Source organism: Salvelinus alpinus, chromosome 21 (genome assembly GCF_045679555.1).
Source record: "Salvelinus alpinus chromosome 21, SLU_Salpinus.1, whole genome shotgun sequence".
NCBI lineage: Eukaryota > Metazoa > Chordata > Actinopteri > Salmoniformes > Salmonidae > Salvelinus > Salvelinus alpinus.
In genome coordinates, this window is record NC_092106.1 from 14,860,211 (window position 1) to 14,878,112 (window position 17,902).

Below are 17,902 nucleotides of genomic sequence, written 5' to 3' on the forward strand. Positions count from 1 at the left end.
AGGAAGAGAGGGGGGAAATCGTTAATTTGTAAAGTAATTTTTTTATTTTGGACTAAAAGAGAGAAGAGTGGCCTAGAGACAAGACTGTTGGAATGCGCGCTCGGTGCTCTCGTGGAGTGGAATTCTCTCTCTCTTTCTCTTTCTGTCTCTCCCTTTTGAATGTGGCTCGCCTTTCCTCGCTCCTCTCACACGAGATTAGAACGTCAATAATAACAGTCCTCTCCCCCCAAGCTACCCTTCCACCACCACCAAACACGACAGATTAGACCAAAGAAAGGGATTACTAATCAAATGAGAGGGAGTGAGAAAGACCCCCAACCTCTCTTTTTTTGTCTTTTTTTTTGAATAGACACCATCTCTCCAAGACAATCGACCTCCAGTCACATTGGAGGGAAGCTCATCGCCCCGAAAGGGGGCAGAGTGGACAATGGAATGCATGCAGATGCAGACACACGCACGCACACACGCACACAAACTGTAAACACACACACACCCCACAGGGCCTGTTTAAGAAGATGGAGCACACTCCAAGTAAACAGGGAAGGGTGCTGTGTGGCCCCCACCTGTAGCAGAGGCAGAGCTGGAGCTGGTGGATAGGTGGAGAAAGCAGGGATGGAGGATGTTGGTAATGTGTTCTGCCTGGTAGAGGCTGAAGCTAGGACTTGGACTGTGGACTGCGGCAGGGTCTGGAGCTGGGTCTGGAGCTGGGGCTGAGGCACTGAAGCTGAGGCTGAATTAGCGCTGTAAGCTGATTAGGGTGGCTGGGCACAGCTCTATTTCCCCCAACAGTAAGCGGGTTGATGGAGGGGGGGGTGAAGAGGTACCTATACGCAGAGGGCCACAGTCACAGTCATGCTGCAGGCTGCACTGGAACAATGGAGCCCCCTTCCCTCACTAACTCACTCAGCGCACAAACACACGCATGCACACACACACACACCCTTCCTAAGACCAGGAAACAGAGCCAGGTTTCATTTGCAAGCTTAACTCTCATTACAATTAGGTGTCTGTGGGATAACGAGGCCTCTATAAATAATATGTGTGCTCAGTAGCAGTGTTCATGTTCAACCTCAACATCCAGGCTCTGAGAGGGATGGGGGGATGGAGGGATGGAAGGATAGAGGGATGGATGGAGGGAGGGAGGAATATATTGATGGATGGAAGGATTGATGGATGGATGGATGGGGGCTGTTAGGTCACCACTGACTCCAGTACACTGGCTTCTGGATTGTGACCCGACATTCTGCCTCTCCCTACACGCCACCACAGATGTAAGGGCTGTTGTCCTCCTCCTCCTCAGATGAGGAGAGGAGAGAAGGATCAGTGGACCAATACGCAGCAGTAGGGAAATAAGCCATCTCTTTATTTGAATACGACGGCAACACGAAAACAAAACACTTACAAAATTACAAAACAAGAAAACGACGTAGACGAAAACCTGAACATGAACTTACATAACTAAACGTAGAACTCACGGACAGGAACAGACTACATCAAAACGAACGAACAGCCAAACAGTCCCGTATGGTACAGACATGGACGAAACAGGAGACAATCACCCACAAACAAACAGTGAGAACACCCTACCTAAATATGACTCTCAATTAGAGGAAAACGCAAAACACCTGCCTCTAATTAAGAGCCATACCAGGCAACCCAAAACCAACATAGAAACAGAAAACATAGACTGCCCACCCAAAACTCACGCCCTGACCATATACACATACAAAAACAACATAAAACAGGTCAGGAACGTTACAGAACCCCCCCCTCAAGGTGCGAACGCCGGGCGCACCAGCACAAAGTCCAGGGGAGGGTCTGGGTGGGCAGTTGACCACGGTGGTGGCTCAGGCTCCGGACGCTGTCCCCACACCACCATAGTCACTCCCCGCTTCTGTATTCCCCTCCCAATGACCACCCTCAAACTAAAACCCCCTAAATGAACGGCCAGCACCGGGACAAGGGGCAGCACCGGGACAAGGGGCAGCACCGGGACAAGGGGCAGCACCGGGACAAGGGGCAGCACCGGGACAAGGGGCGGCAGATCCCGGCTGAGGGACTCTGGCAGGTCCCGGCTGAGGGACTCTGGCAGGTCCCGGCTGAGGGACTCTGGCAGGTCCCGGCTGAGGGACTCTGGCAGGTCCCGGCTGAGGGACTCTGGCAGGTCCCGGCTGAGGGACTCTGGCAGGTCCCGGCTGGACGGCTCTGGCAGGTCCCGGCTGGACGGCTCTGGCAGGTCCCGGCTGGACGGCTCTGGCAGGTCCCGGCTGGACGGCTCTGGCAGGTCCCGGCTGGACGGCTCTGGCAGGTCCCGGCTGGACGGCTCTGGCAGGTCCCGGCTGGACGGCTCTGGCAGGTCCTGGCTGGACGGCTCTGGCAGGTCCTGGCTGGACGGCTCTGGCAGGTCCTGGCTGGACGGCTCTGGCAGGTCCTGGCAGGACGGCTCTGGCTGGTCATGGCAGGACGGCTCTGGCTGGTTATGGCAGGACGGCTCTGGCTGGTCATGGCAGGACGGCTCTGGCTGGTCATGGCAGGACGGCTCTGGCTGGTCATGGCAGGACGGCTCTGTAGGGAGGAGAAGGAGAGACAGCCTGGTGCGTGGTATAGGCACTGGCTGCGCTGGAGAGGAGGAAACAGCTGGAGAGAGAACCCGGAGAGACAGCCTGGTACGGGGGGCTGCCACCGGAGGACTGGTACATGGAGGTGGCACCGGGTATACCGGACCGTGAAGGAGGACACGTGCTCTTGAGCACCGAGCCTCCCCAACCTTACCAGGTTGAATGGTCCCCGTAGCCCTGCCAGTGCGGCGAGGTGGAATAGCCCGCACTGGGCTATGCAGGCGAACCGGGGACACCACCTGTAAGGCTGGTGCCATGTACGCCGGCCCGAGGAGACGTACTGGAGACCAGATACGTTGGGCCGGCTTCATGGCACTCGGCTCGATGCCCAACCTAGCCCTCCCAGTGCGGCAAGGTGGAATAGCCCGCACTGGGCTAAGCACGCGTACTGGGGACACTGTGCGCTTTACCGCATAACACGGTGTCTGACCAGTACGACGCTCTCTCACTCCACGGCAAGCCCGGGGAGTTGGCTCAGGTATCCTACCCGGCTTTGCCACACTCCTCGTGTGCCCCCCCCCAAGAAATTTTTGGGTCTGACTCACGGGCTCCCAACCGCGTCGCCGCGCTGCCTCCTCATACCAGCGCCTCTCTGCCTTCGCTGCTTCCAACTCCGCCTTGGGACGGCGATATTCCCCTGGCTGAGCCCAGGGTCCTCTACCGTCCAGGATCTCCTCCCAAGTCCAGGAGTCCTTGTTGCTCAGTTGAGCTCTCCCTTGCCGCTTGGTCCTAGTTTGGTGGGTGATTCTGTAAGGGCTGTTGTCCTCCTCCTCCTCAGATGAGGAGAGGAGAGAAGGATCAGTGGACCAATACGCAGCAGTAGGGAAATAAGCCATCTCTTTATTTGAATACGACGGCAACACGAAAACAAAACACTTACAAAATTACAAAACAAGAAAACGACGTAGACGAAAACCTGAACATGAACTTACATAACTAAACGTAGAACTCACGGACAGGAACAGACTACATCAAAACGAACGAACAGCCAAACAGTCCCGTATGGTACAGACATGGACGAAACAGGAGACAATCACCCACAAACAAACAGTGAGAACACCCTACCTAAATATGACTCTCAATTAGAGGAAAACGCAAAACACCTGCCTCTAATTAAGAGCCATACCAGGCAACCCAAAACCAACATAGAAACAGAAAACATAGACTGCCCACCCAAAACTCACGCCCTGACCATATACACATACAAAAACAACATAAAACAGGTCAGGAACGTTACAGAACCCCCCCCTCAAGGTGCGAACGCCGGGCGCACCAGCACAAAGTCCAGGGGAGGGTCTGGGTGGGCAGTTGACCACGGTGGTGGCTCAGGCTCCGGACGCTGTCCCCACACCACCATAGTCACTCCCCGCTTCTGTATTCCCCTCCCAATGACCACCCTCAAACTAAAACCCCCTAAATGAACGGCCAGCACCGGGATAAGGGGCAGCACCGGGACAAGGGGCAGCACCGGGACAAGGGGCAGCACCGGGACAAGGGGCAGCACCGGGATAAGGGGCAGCACCGGGACAAGGGGCAGCACCGGGACAAGGGGCAGCACCGGGACAAGGGGCAGCACCGGGACAAGGGGCAGCACCGGGACAAGGGGCGGCAGATCCCGGCTGAGGGACTCTGGCAGGTCCCGGCTGAGGGACTCTGGCAGGTCCCGGCTGAGGGACTCTGGCAGGTCCCGGCTGAGGGACTCTGGCAGGTCCCGGCTGAGGGACTCTGGCAGGTCCTGGCTGAGGGACTCTGGCAGGTCCTGGCTGAGGGACTCTGGCAGGTCCTGGCTGAGGGACTCTGGCAGGTCCTGGCTGGACGGCTCTGGCAGGTCCTGGCTGGACGGCTCTGGCAGGTCCTGGCTGGACGGCTCTGGCAGGTCCTGGCTGGACGGCTCTGGCAGGTCCTGGCTGAGGGACTCTGGCAGGTCCTGGCTGGACGGCTCTGGCAGGTCCTGGCTGGACGGCTCTGGCAGGTCCTGGCTGGACGGCTCTGGCAGGTCCTGGCTGGACGGCTCTGGCAGGTCCTGGCTGGACGGCTCTGGCAGGTCCTGGCTGGACGGCTCTGGCAGGTCCTGGCTGGACGGCTCTGGCAGGTCCTGGCTGGACGGCTCTGGCAGGTCCTGGCTGGACGGCTCTGGCAGGTCCTGGCAGGACGGCTCTGGCTGGTCATGGCAGGACGGCTCTGGCTGGTCATGGCAGGACGGCTCTGGCTGGTCATGGCAGGACGGCTCTGGCTGGTCATGGCAGGACGGCTCTGGCTGGTCATGGCAGGACGGCTCTGTAGGGAGGAGAAGGAGAGACAGCCTGGTGCGTGGTATAGGCACTGGCTGCGCTGGAGAGGAGGAAACAGCTGGAGAGAGAACCCGGAGAGACAGCCTGGTACGGGGGGCTGCCACCGGAGGACTGGTACATGGAGGTGGCACCGGGTATACCGGACCGTGAAGGAGGACACGTGCTCTTGAGCACCGAGCCTCCCCAACCTTACCAGGTTGAATGGTCCCCGTAGCCCTGCCAGTGCGGCGAGGTGGAATAGCCCGCACTGGGCTATGCAGGCGAACCGGGGACACCACCTGTAAGGCTGGTGCCATGTACGCCGGCCCGAGGAGACGTACTGGAGACCAGATACGTTGGGCCGGCTTCATGGCACTCGGCTCGATGCCCAACCTAGCCCTCCCAGTGCGGCAAGGTGGAATAGCCCGCACTGGGCTAAGCACGCGTACTGGGGACACCGTGCGCTTTACCGCATAACACGGTGTCTGACCAGTACGACGCTCTCTCACTCCACGGCAAGCCCGGGGAGTTGGCTCAGGTATCCTACCCGGCTTTGCCACACTCCTCGTGTGCCCCCCCCCCCAAGAAATTTTTGGGTCTGACTCACGGGCTCCCAACCGCGTCGCCGCGCTGCCTCCTCATACCAGCGCCTCTCTGCCTTCGCTGCTTCCAACTCCGCCTTGGGACGGCGATATTCCCCTGGCTGAGCCCAGGGTCCTCTACCGTCCAGGATCTCCTCCCAAGTCCAGGAGTCCTTGTTGCTCAGTTGAGCTCTCCCTTGCCGCTTGGTCCTAGTTTGGTGGGTGATTCTGTAAGGGCTGTTGTCCTCCTCCTCCTCAGATGAGGAGAGGAGAGAAGGATCAGTGGACCAATACGCAGCAGTAGGGAAATAAGCCATCTCTTTATTTGAATACGACGGCAACACGAAAACAAAACACTTACAAAATTACAAAACAAGAAAACGACGTAGACGAAAACCTGAACATGAACTTACATAACTAAACGTAGAACTCACGGACAGGAACAGACTACATCAAAACGAACGAACAGCCAAACAGTCCCGTATGGTACAGACATGGACGAAACAGGAGACAATCACCCACAAACAAACAGTGAGAACACCCTACCTAAATATGACTCTCAATTAGAGGAAAACGCAAAACACCTGCCTCTAATTAAGAGCCATACCAGGCAACCCAAAACCAACATAGAAACAGAAAACATAGACTGCCCACCCAAAACTCACGCCCTGACCATATACACATACAAAAACAACATAAAACAGGTCAGGAACGTTACAACAGATTTCAATTCATTTTTTGTCCACCTTACAATTCATTAACGCTATAGGCGGCAACGGTCATTGAAACTCGGAACGCATCTTATAACTGTAAACACGATGACACCAGTTAGCAATCATTTAGTGGGAGTAGTAAGGGAAGTTGAAAATGTGCTGTAATGATTTCACTGCTGTTGAATTAAGACTACGACAATACACTGATACTTTGTTTTCAGATAGTTCCCAAGGCCAGGCCACCTTACTTGGAATTTGTAAGTACTTGTGTGTGTGAGAGAGAGTCTCAGAGTGTGTGTTCATTGAAAGCTGGTGAATGACAGAGAGGTTTATCCCTCCCCAGTGGCTGCAGGCTCTCTACGCTGCAGTGTGGGTTCATCTCTGGGACAGTCAAAGAGGCTGGGGCCAGCGGATTAACGGTCCCTTTGGGTGGGAGTGAGACTCTTTTGGCTTCTTTCTCCCCCGGTGACAGAGGTGACAGGCCGTCAGAGACACGGGACAGAGGGACAGTTAGGAGACATCTGCATTCATTCAAGACAACGGCTTATCCGCGCAGAAAAAACACGCCCTCTCCGGCCCGCCCCTCTCCTCCTGAACCCAACCTGCCTAAAGCTCTACCTCCCTCCCTTTTCTCCTCCTGAGCCCAACCTGCCTAAAGCTCTACCTCCCTCCCTTCTCTCCTCCTGAACCCAACCTGCCTAAAGCTCTACCTCCCTCCCTTCTCTCCTCCTGAACCCAACCTGTTTAAAGCTCTACCTCCCTCCCTTCTCTCCTCCTGAACCCAACCTGCCTAAAGCTCTACCTCCCTCCCTTCTCTCCTCCTGAACCCAACCTGCCTAAAGCTCTACCTCCCTCCCTTCTCTCCTCCTGAACCCAACCTGCCTAAAGCTCTACCTCCCTCCCTTCTCTCCTCCTGAACCCAACCTGCCTAAAGCTCTACCTCCCTCCCTTTTCTCCTCCTGAACCCAACCTGCCTAAAGCTCTAACTCCCTCCCTTTTCTCCTCCTGAGCCCAACCTGTCTAAAGCTCTACCTCCCTCCCTTCTCTCCTCCTGAACCCAACCTGCCTAAAGCTCTACCTCCCTCCCTTCTCTCCTCCTGAACCCAACCTGCCTAAAGCTCTACCTCCCTCCCTTCTCTCCTCCTGAGCCCAACCTGCCTAAAGCTCTACCTCCCTCCCTTTTCTCCTCCTGAACCCAACCTGCCTAAAGCTCTACCTCCCTCCCTTCTCTCCTCCTGAGCCTAACCTGCCTAAAGCTCTACCTCCCTCCCGTTTCTCCTCCTGAACCCAACCTGCCTAAAGCTCTACCTCCCTCCCTTCTCTCCTCCTGAACCCAACCTGCCTAAAGCTCTACCTCCCTCCCGTTTCTCCTCCTGAGCCTAACCTGCCTAAAGCTCTACCTCCCTGCCTTCTCTCCTCCTGAGCCTAACCTGCCTAAAGCTCTACCTCCCTCCCTTCTCTCCTCCTGAGCCTAACCTGCCTAAAGCTCTACCTCCCTCCCGCCCTCCTTAGTCGTGTCTGGCTGCCGGTCTTGATGTGGTATCTGAATGACAACCAGCAGAGAGGCTCCACGCACCTCCTCCCCTCCTTACTGTGCCCTGTGCTGGATAGCAGGCCCAGACCAGACCAGCCCACCTAATCCTCGACTCCCCATTCACCCAGCACTTCTAATCTCCACCACACCACCCACCCTCCTCCCACCCCCCACTCAAGAGATGCACAAAGACCCTGAGTGTCCCCCCCCCCCCCTCAAACCCCCCCTGCCCCGCCCAGTGTGATGAACCGGACCCGTAAACCGTGGGCCAGTGTGATGAAGCGGGAGGCAGTGGGTGAACCCCAGGGAAAACTCATCGAGTTGGAGGATAACTCTTTCTCTCGCTGGGCCGTCTCTCTCATTGTTGCTGGTGGGGTGAGCTGAGGAGGACGAACACAAACAGTGTTTGAATTTCAATGTGCCCCATGGCTCAAGAAAAGAAAGGCGAATATGGACTAGTTGTGAGTATCCAGGGGGAAAAGGATCACCGCGTGAAAAAGTAACATTCAATTGCTTTGGGAAAAGTATGTCCCTCATCCTATTATTGTTCCCATATAATACAGACACAATTTATGTGACAATAATATCTGCGATCTACTTCTATAATACCAGCATTACATACATTATAGCTATACTTATGTATTTTCAATCTATCAGTGATAAACCTGATCAAATCCAACAGTAATACAGAAAAATAACATTCCAATGTCATAGGGAGGCAACACATGCTGATCCGTGGGCTGTCAGACAACAGGTTAGTTAGTTTTGTCTTTCCACTAATAGATCAACCCTTGATAACACCCTCACCCTTCACCCCTCACCTCTCCCCTGCTGTTTCCACTAAATGGTGCTTGTTCCAGTCCTCGGCTGAGCAGGTCTTGAGTCGACTTTTGTGAGATCTCATTGAGGAGGGAGAGACGATGGAAGCCTGCTGCTGGTTCTAATGAAGACTACCAAGTCAAATACAAATAAACCCTTTCTTCTTTTCTTTCTTTCTTCAGAGCATGGCTCTCTAAAACTCTCTCTCTTTATTCTTTCTTCTCTCATGTCCTCTAGCTGCTATTATTTTGACATCCAGAAGAAGCCTGTATACAGTACAAAAACACACTCTCCATTTTGTTTGAAATGAAACAGTGTAAAACAAGCAGAGTACATTTTTTAAAGAGGAAAATATTGTAAAGCTCATGTGAACAAGGTATATATCCGTCGTGCAACCACATAGAAAAGTATACAACGCATGCATGAGAGCACACACACACACACACACACACACACACACACACACACACACACACACACACACACACACACACACACACACACACACACACACACACACACACACACACACACACACACACACACACACACACACACACACACACACACACACCTGGTCTGACCGGTTGGGCTTGTTGTGCCCTCAGTGAAAAGCAGGAGGACCTCCAGCCCTCACAACCACATTGGCTGTCTTTTATTTACTGAAGCTATCTTACCCATAACTCCCCATTCCTGTAATCATAAAGCATCTCTGCTATAACTCACTATATTCCTTTATGAATAATGCCCAAATTTATGGTGATGGCGTGGAGCACTGGCCTCCCTGGTGACAAACTTCCCCCGGTCTGTCATGGGCCCGGGCGGCGGGCGCTCACAGCCCTCCATCACTCGCTCAAGATGGGCGCTACCGCTTTATCGCTCCCTGGTCGGTGACATCACCCCGGCACGCCGCGCAGAATTGATGATGAAAGCAAACAGATCTATCTTAACTCACATTTACCAAATCAATTTTTTTTTTACAGACCCTCTTGCTTATTGGCATATTGACGGTTTGCGTGCGGCGATGGAGCGAGGCTTTCTATGGAGGGGGACTTAACGGCATTTACCATATTTAATGCAGGGATGTCATCACTGAATATCCGTTCTGAATAATGTGGCATTTCATCATAAATTCTTTACAACTTATTTACTTAATGGAAAGAGTTATGGGCCGCTGTCAGTGAAGTAATTAAACATAATGATACAGTGCTGCCTCCTCGGCCATCCCATATTTTCTCCCATAATCCTCAGCTCCTTTTAAATACATATTATTCAAGCTCCCCATAAATTACCAGCGGATTAAAATTCATGAAACCTTTTTCCTTTATTTCCTTCCCTGGGAAAAAAAGAAAAAGCCCGAGAGCTTGTTCAACCAGCCGTAAATCTCTCTCTGGGAGAGATAGATACTTTAAAAAATAATATTCAAACCCAATGTTAGTGAAATATAAAAAATATAAAAAATCAAAGAGGGAGAGAGAGAGGATTTCATTTCGCTATTAGGGCAATTGATGTGCTGAGTCTCATGGTAGCAGTAAATAATGAACAAAAAGTTGCTGCTTGGAACAGAAACGTACCGCGGGAGTGAATCCATTTATTGGTCTTGTCGGAACCAAACCCACTCAGTTAGACCTGATGGTCGATGATGCAAGTCTAACCATGACCACCGTTCCACCATCCAAACCAAATCCAAACCCAAACTATTTATATAGACCAGATATGATATTCTACAAACACTGAGGAGTCAGCTAGCGTAAAATTGGGCTTACGGGTTGGGAGACTTCTGTAGGTTAACATAGTTTACCAGTGTTAGATAATCTTTCTTATTTTGTCTACACCCTTGATTTTGTTAATCAAAAAGGCATTGATGCTATCTAGTGTTTGATCGTTTGATTGGTAGTTAGTTAGTTAACCAGTAGATAGTCATGCATGGTGTTGCTAGTGCTGTCTTACAGAAGGACAAAGACTTCTGAGTGTTTTCGCAGGAGTAGGAGGTGTCTCATCCCGAAATGAGAGGAGAGGATCTGTTTAGGGGGGGGATCTCAATTAGACTGATACCCTTATGATCTCGACCTTCTCCCCCCTCCCCTCCCCCTCCTATCCCCCTGCGTAAAACGAGACATGGGCTGACACAGACAGAGGCTGCACCTGACTTCCTAACCTCTGACCTTGTACTGTAACCCTTGCCTTCGATTGTGTGCGCGGCCTGGCCAATATTCTGATTGGCTGATGGCCGCTGTAGGTCTTTAACTGGGGCTAAAGACAGGATTTATAGCTTTTCATTTTAATTGAGTTAAGAGCATAGAGAGCAGACCGCAGAGGGGCTGTCTGGGGGACGCTCTCTGTTACCCCTTTGGACTGGGCTGAGGTGAGATCACCTCACATCACTCAGCAACAAACGCCACTTAAATCCCAGAGACCAACATAGAGGCAGAGACAAAGTTAACAGAAGAACCAAGACCCGCTCTCCTCCCTCCATCCCTCCCTCCCTCCATAACAGAGAATAGAGAGAAGAGAATCCCCTGTTCAGCAAGTGTTTCTCCTACCTCCCAGCCTTGGATGGGGTCTCTCAGGCACGCCCGCTGCTCGCCCACGTATGGTCCGAAGCGCTCGCCCACATCCAGCGTCCTCCGTGCCCAGATGCCCAGGACGCCACCGACACCGGGGACGCCCGACTGGCGCAGCTGGAAGTCAGGGGGAACGGGCAGCTCGTCCTGGGGCATGTAGAGGGCAGAGTGGAAGGGGGACGGCTCCAGGGGAGACGCGTCATCGTCAGCGGAGAAGCCAGGGGAGGGGTGGTCCTCTGCTGGGGGGTCCGAGGATGGTGCCGCGGGGTATCCGTCCGACACACACACATCATCCATGACATCAGAGGGGTAGAGGGCAAAGTCCTCACCATTACCTGAAGGAGAAAGGGAGAGAGAGAGAGAGAGAGAGAGAGAGAGAGAGAGAGAGAGAGAGAGAGAGAGAGAGAGAGAGAGAGAGAGAGAGAGAGAGAGAGAGAGAGAGAGAGAGAGAGAGAGAGAGAACTTGAGGCTCTAGCATTTCTACCTAAAGTACAGCATCAGTGTAGACTACTATTTATTAGATTTATTTAACCCTTATTTTACCAGGTAAGTTGACTGAGAACACATTCTGATTTACAGCAGCAACCTGGGGAATAAACTACATCACCAAAAGTATGTGGACACCGCTTCAAATTAGTGGATTCGGCTATTTCTGCCACACCCGTTGCTGACAGGTGTTTCCTGCTATTTCCATAGACAAACAGAATTGCCTTACTGAAAAGCACAGTGACTTTCAATATGGCACCGTCATAGGAAGCCACCTTTACAAGTCAGTTCGTCAAATTTCTGCCCTGCGAGAGCTGCCCCGGTCAACTGTAAGTGGTGTTATTGTGAAGTTGAAACGTCTAAGAGCAACAACGGTTCAGCCGCGAAGTGGTAGGCCACACAAGGGCACAGAACAGGACCGCCAGTTGCAACACTGCTCTCGTTTGCAACACTCACTACCGAGTTCCAAACTGCCTCTGGAAGCAACATCAGTACAAGAACTGTTTGTCGGGAGCTTTGTGAAATGTGTTTCCATGTCCGAGCAGCCACACACAAGCTTAAGATCACCATGCGCAATGCCAAGCATCGGCTGGAGTGGTGTAAAGCTCGCCGCCATTGGACTCTGGAGTGGAAACGCGTTCTCTGGAGTGATGAATCACGCTTTGCCATCTGGCAGTTTGACGGATTAATCTGGGTTTGGCAGATGCCTGGAGAACGCTACCTGCCCGAATGCATAGTGCCAACTATAAAGTTTGGTGGAGAAAGAATAATGGTCTGGGGCTGTTTTTCATGGTCCGGGCTAGGCTCCTTAGTTCCAATGAAGGGAATTCTTAACGCTGTAGCATACAATGACATTGTAGACAATTCTGTGCTTCCAACTTTGTGGCAACAGGTTGGGGAAGGCCCTTTCCTTTTTCAGCATGACAATGCACCCATGCACAAAGCGAGGCCCGTACAGAAATGGTATTTGTGGAAGAACTTGACTGGCCTGCACAGAGCCCTGACCTCAACCCCATCGAACACCGTTGGGATGAATTGGAACGCCGCCTGCGAGCCAGGCCTAATAGCCTGACATCACTGCCCGACCTCACTAATGCTCTTATGGCTGAATGGATGCAAGTCCCCGCAGCAATGTTCCAACATCTAGTGGAAAGCCTTCCCAGAAGAGTGGAGGCTGTTATAGAAGCAAAGGGGGGATCAGCTCCATATAAATGCCCATGATTTTGGAATGAGATGTTCGACGAGCAGGTGTCCACATACTTTTGGTCATATAGTGTAGTTACAGGGGAGAGGAGGGGAGATGAATGAGCCAATTGGAAGCTGGAGATGATTGTCCTACAAATACACCATCAGGGTAAACTCGGTAGCCTATACTTACAGCCTACATAGTCTATGATTTTCTAACACACAGATAGATGCAGAACAAGTCAATAATCATGTAATCAAGCGCAAATCAATGACATATTACAGTTAACATGGCCCTGTGAGAGTTGTGAGTGAGGCTTATGCCTTCTCCGACCCAGAGTGAAAAACCAGTCCTCCCCTCACCTATGACCTAACACTAAGGACCATGAGGAAGGATCGTCTCTACATCTTCCATCTTCAATTGAACATAATATGGGAAAATATACAAGGTCCAAACACAAATATTTGATCAGTAGGGGTAGTTAAAATAAACAGGAGACGGAGGAAAGTGGTGCAGGGCTGTGATAACAGGGCCAAGTGTCTGAAGAGAAGGAAAGGGCTTGATTCTACTGTGATAGTAGAGTAGCCCAGAAACACCTCTAACAGAGAGAGAGAGAGAGAGAGAGAGAGAGAGGGAGGGAGGGAGGGAGGGAGGGAGGGAGGGAGGGAGGGAGGGAGGGGGGAGTGAGAGCAAGAGAGAGAGAGAGAGAGAGAGAGAGCAAGAGTGAGAGTGAGAGACAGAGTGAGGGATAGAGAGAGTCAATAGTAAAGCAGCCGCTGGTTCAGATTGTTTGGCTAGCTGGGGCTCGGCTTGGTGCTGGGCGGGTCCACAGGCTCCACGGTAGCATTGTGCTGTTCTAAACTGTTTTATATTTCCCTTTCCTGACCTTCATCACTCAGCCGCTGTGTGAAAACAGAGGAAGCTGAGGCCGGGTCGGCGGAGGTTAATTGTGAGTACAGTGAGAAAGGACACCACAGGCCCGACCCTTGAACCCTCGCCGGGCTGGGACCAGGCCGCACGTGGCTGACTAGCCCTGACGAGGAAGTGTGGTCAGCTCTGTTACAACACCGACATTGACCACAGGTGACAATAACATTTTCCCGCTATAGAGCCGACTCAAACCAAACTATTCATGCTTTTCACATTGTCCTTTCCAGCATGATTCTGGCAACTATGGTGGGTGCATGCGTAACCAGGCCTAACCAGGCCAGCTCAGCTTGGTTTGGCTCAGTATTGTGAAAGGGTACTCATCTCAGATGCCACGGTAAACCCTGCACTACTACTACAACTTCTACCAGAGAACTATGGGGCTCTGATCTAAAGTGGTGCACTATAGAAAATAGGGTGTTATTTGACATGTGCCCACTGAATGTCTGCTTGCCGACTAGTGTCTCTGCCAAAGGAGTCTAAAGGATTCATTTATAGTGCACTACTTTTGACACCATAGACCCCTTTTTGTGTTTGCAAACATTGCCGCACGAGGGTGATTTGGCAGAACACGGGGGAGTTCTTATAGAACGCCAGCAAACAAAGCCTCTATTTACATGTTGCTTCCAAGTGCATTTCACACTACTTTTGGATTATAATTTGATGTTAAAGCTCGTATGAATGTCCTGCTTAATATAACGTTTGTGTCATCATCGCAAATCAAATGCATTATTCTTAAAAAACACTCCGACTTCAACCAGTGAAATGGCTCTTTGGCTAGCTTTAGCTGCAGCTTATCTCAAAGAGCGTTAGCATTCTAGTTAACAACTGCTGCATCCAAAACAGTTATTTTGCAAAGATCACGACCAAATATAATCTATAGTGACTGTTCAAGCAAGAATCAAAACATCATTGTAAGTGTACGAAAACCTCCAAAAGTTATTTTGTTTAGAAGTAATAAAAATGTAAATCTAGGCTATGTTGCATTGGCGCAGATGGCAATGGCTTCTTACTAAATCCAAGAGTAGCGCGCATCTGTTCTTGACGTCAGTGTGTGGTGTCCTGGGAAGGGTTCTATTACTTTAAGTCTCCTCTGGTCAAAAGTAGTGCGCTATGTAGTAGGGAATGAAAGTGTAATTTGAGAGTAGGCCTTAGCTATGCCTGACATACTATTCACCACATAACACACTACTTTAGACTACTTTATCCACCCTACTGTATCACCATGGGGCTTTATAGAGCCCTGGTCAGAAGTAGTGCACTATGGGGCTTTATAGAGCTCTGGTCAGAAGTAGTGCACTATGGGGCTTTATAGAGCTCTGGTCAGAAGCAGTGCACTATGGGGCTTTATAGAGCTCTGCTCAGAAGTAGTGCACTATGGGGCTTTCTAGAGTTCTGGTCAGAAGTAGTGCACTATGGGGCTTTATAGAGCTCTGGTCAGAAGTAGTGCACTATGGGGCTTTATAGAGCTCTGCTCAGAAGTAGTGCACTATGGGGCTTTATAGAGCTCTGGTCAGAAGTAGTGCACTATGGGGCTTTATAGAATCCTGGTCAGAAGTAGTGCACTATGGGGCTTTATGGAGCTCTGGTCAGAAGCAGTGCACTAGGGGGCTTTATAAAGCCCTGGTCAGAAGTAGTGCACTAGGGGGCTTTATAGAACCCTGGTCAGAAGTAGTGCACTATGGGGCTTTATAGAGCCCTGGTCAGAAGCAGTGCACTAGGGGGCTTTATAGAGCCCTGGTCAGAAGTAGTGCACTAGGGGGCTTTATAGAACCCTGGTCAGAAGTAGTGCACTATGGGGCTTTATAGAGCTCTGGTCAGAAGTAGTGCACTATGGGGCTTTATAGAGCTCTGGTCAGAAGTAGTGCACTATGGGGCTTTATAGAGCTCTGGTCAGAAGTAGTGCAATATGGGGCTTTATAGAGCCCTGGTCAGAAGCAGTGCACTATGGGGCTTTATAGAGCCCTGGTCAGAAGTAGTGCACTATGGGGCTTTATAGAGGTCTGGTCAGAAGTAGTGCACTATGGGGCTTCATAGAGCTCTGGTCAGAAGTAGTGCACTATGGGGCTTTATAGAGCTCTGGTCAGAAGTAGTGCACTATGGGGCTTTATAGAGCTCTGATCAGAAGTAGTGCACTATGGGGCAAATTCTAACTCCCTAACTTCCACATTTGCACTTAGTCTGCCATTGACATCAATCCATGACTAAGTGAAAATTACGTGGAAGTTAAGATTTGCCCTATCCTAGTAGGGAACGAAGGTGTAATTTGAGAGCGGGCCTTAGCCAGGCCTGCCGGGCCTCCTGCTCTGGGCCCAGGGAGGACAGACAGACAGGAAACCCTCCACAGGAAGCAGCCTCTCCCCCTGTGTGACTGTGGCAGGCTGTGGCTAACGCGCCCTGACAAGCTGGGAGGGGCGGTGGGGAGGTGGGGTTGCTAATGAGGCTCTAGCTACACATCCCTGTGCCTCGGTACATTCCTGTACGGCTGTGTGACACCGCACCGCTGCGCTGTCAGCCTGGAATCTTTGATCCACACACACAGATGCACACACGGACGCACACACATAAAGAGACACAGACACATGCATAAACACACACAGATGCACGCACACATACACACACCTCTCAACCACCATCCAAACTCTCTACTTAGATGTTCATAATGTAGTTTATTAAAATAAACTAGGCTGTTAAGATCATGTTGAATTATTCCCATGGAAATATTTTGAAATGCCTCTCAGATCACACACTAATGTTAATGAGAAGAGCAGGGTTATCATTCACACCACCTGACAACCTCTGAAGACCCACCACGTCAGTAAGAGCAGATGACGTCCAGATGATGAGCTGTAGATTATGGCTGTCAGAGACTCTCACAGAGAGAGACAGACGGAAAGACAAGGAGAATGGATACCATCTGTCAAGTCGTTGTTTTGCTGGTCCTCCCACTGGTCACTGCTCCCCTCAATACTGAGACAGAATACGTACAGTTGAAGTCGGAGGTTTACATACACTTAGGTTGGAGTCATTAAAACTTGTTTTTCAACCACTCCACAAATTTCTTGTAAACAAACTATTTGGCAAGTCGATTAGGACAACTACTTTGTGCATGACACAAGTACATTTTCCAAACAATTGCTTACAGACAGATTATTTCACTTATAATTCACTGTGTCACAATTCCAGTGGGTCAGAAGTTTACATACACTAAGTTGACTGTGCCTTTAAACAGCTTGGAAAATTCCAGAAAATTATTTTATAGCTTTAGAAGCTTCTGATAGGCTAATTGACATAATTTGAGTCAATTGGAGGTGTACCTTTGGATTCATTTCAAGGTCTACCTTCAAACTCAGTGCCTCTTTGCTTGACATCATGGGAAAATCAAAAGAAATCAGCCAAGACCAAACGAAATCAGCCAAGACCAGATTTCCAAACGCCTGAAGGTACCACGTTCATCTGTACAAACAACAGTATGCAAGTATAAACACCATGGGACCACGCAGCCGTCATACCGCTCAGGAAGGAGACGCGTTCAGTCTCTTAGAGATTAACCTACTTTGGTACGAAAAGTGCAAATCAATCCCAGAACAACAATAAAGGACCTTGTGAAGATGCTGGAGGAAACAGGTACAAAAGTATCTATATCCACAGTAAAAACGAGTCCTATATCAACATAACCTGAAAGGCCGCTCAGCAAGGAAGAAGCCACTGCTCCAAAACCGCCATAAAAAAACCAGACTACAGTTTGCAACTGCACATTGGGACAAAGATCGTACTTTTTGGAGAAATGTCCTCTGGTCTGATGAAACAAAAATAGAACTGTTTGGCCATAATAATAAAAGCGGAAATAAATCATTCTCTCTACTATTATTCTGACATTTCACATTCTTAAAATAAAGTGGTGATCTTAACTGACCTAAAACAGGGAATTTTTACTCTGATTAAATGTCAGGAATTGTGAAAAACTGAGTTTAAATGTATTTGGATAAGGTGTATGTAAACTTCCGACTTCAACTGTATTTGAACAAGTGAATATTGCTGCTCATTTTAAGACATTTTGTTTCAAGAGACCCGTTTTCTACAAGTCAACAAGAGAGGGGGACATTTTACTGATGAACGCAATAAGAATTGGGTTTGACTTGACATCATCATATGTTCTATACCACCTAAGAGAATCCGACAGTGGCAACAACAAGACTGAATG

General features: G+C 50.6%; 1 protein-coding gene across 14 annotated transcripts in view; it reads right to left on the bottom strand.

Moving 5' to 3' along the window:
- The window catches only part of LOC139548568 (histone-lysine N-methyltransferase MECOM-like), a 185,187-nt gene that overhangs the window by 108,209 nt on the left and 59,076 nt on the right, over positions 1 to 17,902 (bottom strand). For all 14 annotated transcript variants that reach the window (XM_071358320.1, XM_071358317.1, XM_071358314.1 and 11 more), the window contains exon 2: positions 11,079 to 11,434. In XM_071358320.1, coding sequence (XP_071214421.1) covers positions 11,079 to 11,434 — 356 coding nt within the window. The remainder of the gene's footprint in view (positions 1 to 11,078; positions 11,435 to 17,902) is intronic.